Source organism: Gadus chalcogrammus, chromosome 1 (genome assembly GCF_026213295.1).
Source record: "Gadus chalcogrammus isolate NIFS_2021 chromosome 1, NIFS_Gcha_1.0, whole genome shotgun sequence".
Lineage (NCBI taxonomy): Eukaryota > Metazoa > Chordata > Actinopteri > Gadiformes > Gadidae > Gadus > Gadus chalcogrammus.
In genome coordinates this window covers 21,445,364-21,455,926 of record NC_079412.1, presented here as the reverse complement: position 1 = coordinate 21,455,926, position 10,563 = coordinate 21,445,364, and the positions used below count along the sequence as shown (strand labels likewise).

Here is a 10,563-nt window from a genome sequence, read left to right as displayed (position 1 = left end):
GTAGAAGGTACTGATGGGAGATCAAGTGGCCTCACACCTTGTTCTGTGTCTCACTACCAACGTGCTCTGGGAGTACTGGGATGCTCTTAGTACTGTGGTACTCTGGTAGTACTGTAGCACTATGGTAGTACTGTGAAATTCTGCTAGTACTTTGATACTATGGTACTCTGTCTGTACTGTGGTACTCTGTCTGTACTGTGGTACTCTGTCTGTACTGTGGTACTCTGTCTGTACTGTGGTACTGTTAGTACTTGGTCAGTATGAGTACGAGTTAGTCTGCTGGAGGTTGTCCCTGCAGACACACACACACACACAAACACACACACACACACACATACATACATACATACATACATACATACATACATACATACATACATACATACATACATACATACATACATACATACATACATACATATGTACATACATACATACATACATACATACATACATACACATATACATACATACACACACACACAAATACGTACACACACACACACACACACATACATACACGTACACGTGCACACACACACACACACACACACACACACGCACGCACGTACGCACGTACGTACGTACACACACACACACACACACACACACACACACACACACACACACACACACACACACACACACACACACACACACACACACACACACACAGACACAGAGTGCTAATAGTTATAGCCTCCGGTCATCTGAGCCTTTCTACAGTTTCTGAGGGCTGCAGAATGTATCTAGGTTAGTGTGTGTGTGTGTGTGTGTGTGTGTGTGTGTGTGTGTGTGTGTGTGTGTGTGTGTGTGTGTGTGTGTGTGTGTGTGTGTGTGTGTGTGTGTGTGTGTGTGTGTGTGTGTGTGTGTTGGCTTGTTTGTATATATTTATATGTGAGCGTGCGTGTTAGCAGGTCGTCCTCGAGAACATCACATCTTTGTTGCTGGTCCTCTCTCTCTCTCTCTCTCTCTCTCTCTCTCTCTCTCTCTCTCTCTCTCTCTCTCTCTCTCTCTCTCTCTCCTTTTAACATGCAGACAAACTCACCTCTTTCCGAGAGAGAGGACAACCCATGGCTTCCTCAGAGAGAGAGAGAGGAAGAGAGGGAGAGGGAAGGGCGGGAGAGAGAGAGAGGGAGATAGAAGTAGGAGAGAGAGAGAGAGAGAGAGAGAGAGAGAGAGAGAGAGAGAGAGAGAGAGAGAGAGAGAGAGACAGAGAGACAGAGAGCGAGAGAGAGAGAGAGACAGGGAACTAGAGATGGGGAGAGGAGGAGGGAGGAGGAGAGAGGGCACTGGGGATGGAGGCGAGGCAGAGAGCAGAGGATAGACAGAGACAGAGACAGAGAGATGGGTAGTTGGTTGTTAGCTGGTTAGCTGGTTAGCTCCTTCTGTCTTCACATAGCTCCGTCTGCTCTCTGCAAAACAAACTACAGCGCCCATGCTGCCTGCTCACTTCCACCAAGCAGACTCCATCTCCCATGATGCTGCGGTGCGAGGAGAAGGTGTACATGCTGTCTATCTCTCTGTGTGCTCCGGATCTTCTGACCACAGCAGAGTCTCGACCACACATTCATCCCCTCGACAGACCCTCCTCTCTCTCTCTCTCTCTCTCTCGCTGTCGCTCTTCCCCTCTCCTCTCTCTCCCCTTCACTCTCCCTCTCTCTCTCTCTCTCTCTCTCTCTCTCTCTCTCTCTCTCTCTCTCTCTCTCTCTCTCTCTCTCTCTCTCTCTCCTCCCCACCAACAACAGCTCTGCCTCAGCCGGCCAATCATTGAGCTCGAAGGGGCGGGTCAAAAACGTGATTAGCTCAGGTTAATGTCTTTCCTTTATCTCTCTCTCTTTCTCACCTATTCACCCTCTCTCTACCCCTCTCGCTATCACCCTCTCTCTCTACGTCATTTCATTTCACCTTAATATTCTCCTCCTTAATGTACTGAGAATAAAAATACAATGTCTTTAATTCATTAAATAAATACACACATAATTCTTCAAACACGTGTGTATATATATATATATATATAGGTATGCATGCATAGTGCCTATATATATATATATATATATATATATATATATATATATATATATATATATATATATATAATTGATTTACATAAACTTGTCGGCATATATATATATACATATGTATATAATATATTTATATAAATATTAGTAGCGTTCTAATTAAATTCAAAGACCAACATATCAGACTGTTGACACAGGTTGGTCTTTATTCACACACACATTCAGCGAATCACCATCAAACAGATTAACATTCAGCCTATCATTATCAAGACAGAATAACATTCAGTCAATAACCGTTGGACAGATGAACATTCAGCCTATCATTATCAAGACAGATTAACAGTCAGCCAATCATTATCAAGGCAGAATAACAAGAAAGTTAGATACTAGAAGTCATTTTCTACCGGAATTCCATCTGGTTGTTAACTTAATGTTTGATGGCATTTTTAGGAAATAAAGACTGAATTTATTTTAATTGAATTGAATGTGTGTGTGTGTGTGTGTGTGTGTGTGTGTGTGTGTGTGTGTGTGTGTGTGTGTGTGTGTGTGTGTGTGTGTGTGTGTGTGTGTGTGTGTGTGTGTGTGGTTGTCTTTGTATATGTATATGTGTGTGTGTGTGTGTGTGTGTGTGTGTGTGTGTGTGTGTGTGTGTGTGTGTGTGTGTGTGTGTGTGTGTGTGTGTGTGTGTGTGTGTGTGTGTGTGTGTGTGTGTGTGTGTGTGTATGTGTGTGTGTCTCTTTTAGTATATGATTTTAGTATGTGATCTATAACCTTAACTAAAGTTAAACTCTAAGTTTAGCGCCTTGTTTAACTTCCAGTTTATTTTCTATAATTTCCAGTTTAACTCCCAGTTTATCTACTAGTTTTTCTTCCAGTTAACTTCCAGGTTAGCTCCTAGTTTAACTCCTAGTTAACTTCCAGTTTAGCTCCTGCCTCCTGGTATAAGGAGACTGGCAGGTTTGTCGTCTCTATTGCACTGCAGAGTGATTGACATGGAAGCCATCTTGGCTCTAAACTAGCTTGGTGAGACTGAGTTACCAAGATGGCTGCTTGGTAAACAAGGCCCATGGGATCATGATGAGAGCTCAATTCACACACACTTCTTCAGCAGTTTAACATTAAGAACATACTGTTTTCGTTTTTATATGAACACTTTTAAAAATAAATGTCTCAAAGTATAGAAATTGAAAGTTATAAAACACATCAGACATTTCTTATTCCTGTCTTTTTTAATTATTCATTAAACTACACTGATTTATTCAACTACTTTCCTCTCCCCTCTCCTCTCCTCTCCTCTCCTCTCCTCTCCTCTCCTCATAGCCTCAATACTAGCGCCCCGACAAGACATAGCAAGAGGAAGTTGTCATATGGGCAGCAGGAAGTAGCTCTACCTCCTGATGATGGAGTCTCTCTAGTCTTCTCCCATTTTGTCTCTATCAGCAGCTTTGTCTGTTTAGGCTGCTCCTTCTGCTCAGCCTCATTCTTCTCCACCTCCTTCTGCGCCTCCTCTACTGTCTCCCCCTCTTTCGGCTCCTCTTCCTTTGGCTCCTCCTCTTTAGGCTCCTCCTCTTTCTGTTTCCCGTCTTCCTGCTCCTCCTCCTCCTCTTTCGGCACCTCCTCTACTGTCTCCTCCTCTGCCAGGTGAGCAGGCAGCTCCACGTTTTCTGGGGATGAGTCGGACTCTGGGGGCGTGTCTTCGGTTGGCGTGTCTTCCGTTGGCGTGTCGTCCGTTGGCGTGTCTTCCGTTGGCGTGACTTCCGTTGGCGTGTCGTCCGTTGGCGTGTCGTCCGATGGCTTGTCTTCCGATGGCGTGTCTTCCGATGGCGTTGGGGGCGTGTCTTGTGATAGCAGTGGGGGCGAGGCTTCAGTAACCAAAACGACGCCAGGATATGTAGTAAAGGGGGTAGGAGTTTGGTCTTCATCGTCCTCATCGTCCTCGTCTTCGTCCTCCACATCAGGAACTGCAGTGGGGAGACAGATGTTGCTGACCCAGTCTCTATCTACTCATATACAGTATATCTATACAGAGATAGATTGTCTACTCATATATATCTATACAGAGATAGATTGTCTACTCATATATATCTATACAGAGATAGATGGTCTCCTCATATATATCTATGCAGAGATGGATGAGATATAGTCTACTCATATATATATATATATATACAGAGATAAATAGTCTACTCATATATATAACTCATATGTATATCTATACAGAGATAGATCAAGTCTAGTCATATATATCTATACAGAGATAGATAAGATAGAGTTTACTCATATATATCTCTATACAGAGATAGATAAGATAGAGTTTACTCATATATATCTCTATACAGAGATAGATAAGTTAAAGTCTACTCATATATATCTACACAGAGATATACTATCGATGGGTTCTATAGATTATTTGGTTCTATAGAGCGTTGGGTTCTATAGAGCGTTGGGTTCTACAGAGCGTTGGGTTCTATAGAGCGTTGGGTTCTATAGAGCGTTGGGTTATAGAGCGTTGGGTTCTATAGAGCGTTGGGTTCTACAGAGCGTTGGGTTCTATAGAGCGTTGGGTTCTACAGAGCGTTGGGTTCTACAGAGCGTTGGGTTCTATAGAGCGTTGGGTTCTATAGAGCGTTGGGTTCTACAGAGCGTTGGGTTCTACAGAGCGTTGGGTTCTATAGAGCGTTGGGTTCTACAGAGCGTTGGGTTCTACAGAGCGTTGGGTTCTATAGAGCGTTGGGTTCTTTAGAGCGTTGGGTTCTATAGAGCGTTGGGTTCTATAGAGCGTTGGGTTCTATAGAGCGTTGGGTTCTATAGAGCGTTGGGTTCTATAGAGCGTTGGGTTCTATAGAGCGTTGGGTTCTATGGGTTCTATAGAGCGTTGGGTTCTATAGAGCGTTGGGTTCTATAGAGCGTTGGGTTCTACAGAGCGTTGGGTTCTATAGAGCGTTGGGTTCTATAGAGCGTTGGGTTCTATGGGTTCTATAGAGCGTTGGGTTCTATAGAGCGTTGGGTTCTATAGAGCGTTGGGTTCTATAGAGCGTTGGGTTCTATGGGTTCTATAGAGCGTTGGGTTCTATAGAGCGTTGGGTTCTATAGAGCGTTGGGTTCTATAGAGCGTTGGGTTCTATAGAGCGTTGGGTTCTATAGAGCGTTGGGTTCTATGGGTTCTATAGAGCGTTGGGTTCTATAGAGCGTTGGGTTCTATAGAGCGTTGGGTTCTATAGAGCGTTGGGTTCTATAGAGCGTTGGGTTCTACAGAGCGTTGGGTTCTATAGAGCGTTGGGTTCTATAGAGCGTTGGGTTATAGAGCGTTGGGTTCTATAGAGCGTTGGGTTCTACAGAGCGTTGGGTTCTATAGAGCGTTGGGTTCTATAGAGCGTTGGGTTCTATAGAGCGTAGGGTTCTATAGAGCGTTGGGTTATAGAGCCTTGGGTTCTACAGAGCCTTGGGTTCTACAGAGCCTTGGGTTCTATAGAGCGTTGGGTTCTATAGAGCGTTGGGTTCTATAGAGCGTTGGGTTCTATAGAGCGTTGGGTTCTATAGAGCGTTGGGTTCTACAGAGCGTTGGGTTCTACAGAGCGTTGGGTTCTACAGAGCGTTGAGTTCTATAGAGCGTTGGGTTCTATAGAGCGTTGGGTTCTATAGAGCGTTGGGTTCTACAGAGCGTTGGGTTCTATAGAGCGTTGGGTTCTATAGAGCGTTGGGTTCTATGGGTTCTATAGAGCGTTGGGTTCTATGGGTTCTACAGAGCGTTGGGTTCTACAGAGCGTTGGGTTCTATAGAGCGTTGGGTTCTATAGAGCGTTGGGTTCTATAGAGCGTTGGGTTCTACAGAGCGTTGGGTTCTTACCACACATATGGTTCCGACACTTCTGGAGGACTCCAGGACACCTGGAGCACCAGTCTCCCTCCTCATAGGGCTTCTGGTCGTCGTAGTTACCCCTGATACACACACGTACACCCGGGCACACACACACACACACACACACACACACACACACACACACACACACACACACACACACACACACACACACACACACACACACACACACACACACACACACATACTGTTGTAGTAGTACTGTAGTAATAGTATTGTAGCAGTAGTACTGTATTAGTATTACAGCAGTGGTAGTAGTAGTACTGTAGTATAAGTACTGTAGTGGTAGAAATGTAGTAGTACTGTAGTAGTTGTAGTACTGTAGTAGTACTGTAGTAGTGCTGTAGTGGTAGTACTGTAGTAGTACAGTAGTAGTGGTAGTACTGTAGTGGTAGTACTGTAGTAGTGGTAGTACTGTAGTAGTAGTGCTGTAGTGGTAGGAGTACTTGAGTAGTGCTGTAGTGGTAGTACTGTAGTAGTGCTGTAGTAGTAATAGTACTGTAGTTGTAGTACTGCAGTAGTACTGTATAGGTAGTACTGTAGTGGTAGTACTGTAGTAGAACTGTACAGGTAGTACTGTAGTGGTAGTACTGTAGTAGTACTGTACAGGTAGTACTGTAGTGGTAGTACTGTAGTTGTAGTACTGTAGTAGTACTCTAGTAGTAGTAGTAGTGCTGTAGAGGTAGTACTGTAGTGGTAGTACTGTAGTACTAGTACTGTACTACTCATACTCACGCAGGGTAGTAGTTGCAGACCAGGAACTGGGAGGGGCCTATCTCCAGACCCTGCATGACATCACAGGAGTGGAGCTCACAGCCCACCCTGTGGGAGTCAGCCCACACCATCTGGTACACACACACACACACACACACACACACACACACACACACACACACACACACACACACACACACACACACACACACACACACACACACACACACACACACACACACACACACAAAGCAAACACAGATTTACATACAGACATTTAGAGGAGCATATACATGTATATATTTATAACATCATATAAATCCTAAACATATATTTATACCTTAAAAAATATAACTATAATGATAAAAGATATATATATGTATGCAAATATATAGGTTTACATATAAACAAACACTGTTGGTGAGTGTTCACCTGTGTGTAGTGTCCACACATCTTATCCTCTTGGCAGCTGTTGTTGTTATAGTTGTAGTTGAGATGTTCTGAAACAATCAGAATGAACAATCAGAAAGACCAGAATGAACCAAATTACTCATTGCATGACTTCAAAGGCACCAAACTAACCTGCTTCCTCTTATGCTGGGCTAGCCCAAACAAGCTCCAAACACAGCTACCTGTGGCTGGAGCTAGCCTTAAATCTAACTTTAACTACAGCTATCTGTCGCTGGAGCTAGCCTTAGAGCTAGCCTTCATTTCAGCTACTTGTGGTTGGTAGCCTTAGAGTTAACTTTAACTACAGATACCTGTGGCTGGACATAGCCTTATAGCTAGCTTTAACTACATCTACCTGCTGCTGGGGCTAGCCATGGAGCTAACTTTAACTACAGCTTTAAGCCAGCCTTAACTACACTAGTTTCACCTCGGCTGGCATTCTAGATTCAATCTAATTAAATAGTTAGAATAACCACAACCTAATGTAAAAATAATGTAAACATGTGAATCTCTGTGATATTAGATTATGAGTTGTTTCAATGTACATCCCAAAAAATTAACAATAGATCAACAGTAAAACACCTTTTATTTAAAAGAAAATGATTTTGACTAGAGGAGCAACTGCAGCTGTGTGTCTTGCTGCATGTTAGCCGCTAGGTGGCAGCAAACTCACACTGTGGTTTATCCATTTTCTTTAAGATGGCCGAAAGGACCCATAACTCACCTAGCAACAGACAAGCAAACAGGGAACTCACCTAGCAACCACCTAGTGGCCATGGTACTCACCTAACAACCACCTAGCGACCACCTATCACCAGGGAACTCACCCAGCCATCACCTAGCGACCAGGGTACTCACCTAGCAACCACCTAGCGAATAGGGAATTCACCTTGCAACCACCTAACGACCGGAGAACTCACCTAGCAACCACCTAGCGACCAGGGTACTCACCTAGCAACCGACTAGCGAACAGTGAACTCACCTACCATCCATCTAGCAACCATGGAACTCACCTTGCAACCAGCTAGCGACCGGGGAACTCACATAGCAACCACGTAGCGACCAGGGTACTCACCTAGCAACCAACAAGCGAACAAGGAACTCACCCAGCAACCACCTAGTGGCCATGGTACTCACCTAGCAACCACCTAGCGACCAGGGAACTAACCTAGCAACCAGCGAGCTAACAGGCTAGTCACCTAGCAACCAGCGAGCTAACAGGCTAGTCACCTAGCAACCATGGAGCGTCCGGTGCTTACCCATAAACCACTGCTCCAGGGCCACCTGGATGTCCAGCTCTCCCTCGGTGACATACAGGTTCTCGCCGTGGTCGGTCAGTTGGGGGTTGTGCTGCCAGGTGCACTGCTCCACGTAGCCCCCCGCTAGCCCCTGCAGGCTGGCGTCCCACTTCTACACACACACACACACACACACACAGGCGCGCGCAGACACGAACACACACACACACACACACACACACACACAAAACCAGAATCACAGCGTCAGCATGTATGTTTGTTAACATCCAGTATGTACATGCATATGTATGGGTGGTGGGTGGGTTGGTTATACTGGTCACAGTCTGACAGTCTGTCGTCAGGGTTGGCGTACTGATGTACTCATGGAACAAAAGAACTGCATGATTCATCCTGAACCCAGCCTTATCCCTCCTCCGCCATTCTCTGACCTGTGGTACTTTAGCTAGCATACATCTCTCTCTCCTCCTCTCCTCTCCCCCTTTCCCTCTCCTCCTCTCCTCTCTCTCCCTTCTCTCGCTTCCTCTCCTCTCTCCTTGCCTCTCTCTCTCCTCTCTCTCCTCCCCTCCACCTCTCTCCCTCCCTACCTCCCTCCTTTCTCTCTCTCCCTCCTGTTTGGAGTTGATGTGTCATTCAGGACATCAATGTAAGAGAGGATGGGTCGCTTTATAGATATATATATATATATATTGATCTGATTATAGACCTGATTATAGATCTATAGATAGGATTATAGAAAAGATCATAGATTTATAGATCTATAATCTAATTATAAACAATTAGAGATATAAAGATCTGATTATAAATCTGATTATAGATCTGATTATAGATATGATTATAGATAATTAGATCTGATTAGAGATCTGATGAGAGATATATAAATCTGATTATAGTTATGATTATTGACGAACAGACAGAAGAGAACAATGAAGATCAGTCCTACAATATCACCAGCCTCTGATTGGACCCCAGAGGTGACCTTTGACCCTAGCACCAGTGGGACCTCGCTAGACTGACGGAGCTGTTTCCTTTTCAGCGGGATCAATTTCCTGTTCAGATGATCCCTGAGCGCACACACACACACACACACGTCACACACACACACACACACACACACACACACACACACACACACACACACACACACACACACACACACACACACACACACACACACACACACACACACACACACACACACACACTATGTAAGTCAAATGTGTTTATTCAGGTTTTTTCTGAAATGTTGGAGGAATTTTGAAAGTCCTGGTTGCTAGGATACCATGTAGCATACCATATAGCCCTGACTCTGTGTTTCATATTGAACCATGTGTGAGGGTGTGTGTGTCCAGCTACCCATGACTCTGAGCAAACAATAGTCTGGTATCTCTACATTCCACTCTCTCTGTCTCTCTGTCTCTCTCTCTCTCTCTCTCTCTCTCTCTCTCTCTCTCTCTCCCTAACATCTGGACAGAGTTAGGGGTTCTGTCCCTCTGACCGCATGTTGACCAACAGGAGACACTCAAACACACACACACACACACACACACACACACACACACACACACACACACACACACACACACACACACACACACACACACACACACACACAGAATCTCTCACATGCTCCCTTCCTTTTGTATTCCCTCTCTCTCTCCCTTGTACAGGACAGTTTGTATTCCAAACCTCTCTCCCCTTCCCTCTTCCTCTCTCCCACTCCCTCCCTCTCTCCCACCCCCCTCTCTCTCTCTACCTCTCTCTCTCCTCCTCCCTCTCTCCATCTCCCCTCCCTCTTTCTCCCTCCCTCTCTCTCCCTCTCTTTCTCTCTCTCTCCCTCTCTCCCCCCTGTATCTCTCTCCCTCTCTTTCTCTCTCTCGCCCCCTCCCTCTGTGATGTTGTTCAGCAGAATTCTTTTCTCACCAGAGAAAAAACATGAGATTTTACCACCTCACATGTCCAGATCACATGACCAGTTCACATGACCAGATCACATGACCAGGTACCACTAAGGCTGTCACGTTGCCTTGCCGATTCTCCCCGGATTGACAATCACCAGGGAGACAGAGTGAGTGACGATGAAAGACATGCATTCATTGACCTCCTCTCTTCCTCCTCCTCCTCCTCCTCCTCCTCCTCCTCCTCCTCCTCTTTCTCCTCCTCCTCCTCTCTCCTCCTCCTCCTCCTCCGCCTCCCATCCTGTATCTGTTTATCTCTGTCTCTCTCTCTCTCTCTCTCTCCTT

General features: G+C 45.1%; 1 protein-coding gene across 1 annotated transcript in view; it reads right to left on the bottom strand.

Moving 5' to 3' along the window:
* Nucleotides 1–2,233: 2,233 nt before the first annotated feature.
* Nucleotides 2,234–10,563, bottom strand: part of LOC130386670 (peptidase inhibitor 16-like) — a 10,933-nt gene continuing 2,603 nt past the window's right edge. The window contains exons 2-6 of the mRNA XM_056595692.1: nucleotides 8,324–8,474; nucleotides 7,047–7,114; nucleotides 6,636–6,745; nucleotides 5,868–5,959; nucleotides 2,234–3,982 (exon numbers count right to left, since the gene is read on the bottom strand). Of these exons, the coding sequence (XP_056451667.1) occupies nucleotides 3,336–3,982; nucleotides 5,868–5,959; nucleotides 6,636–6,745; nucleotides 7,047–7,114; nucleotides 8,324–8,474 (1,068 nt within the window). The 3' untranslated portion in view covers nucleotides 2,234–3,335. The remainder of the gene's footprint in view (nucleotides 3,983–5,867; nucleotides 5,960–6,635; nucleotides 6,746–7,046; nucleotides 7,115–8,323; nucleotides 8,475–10,563) is intronic.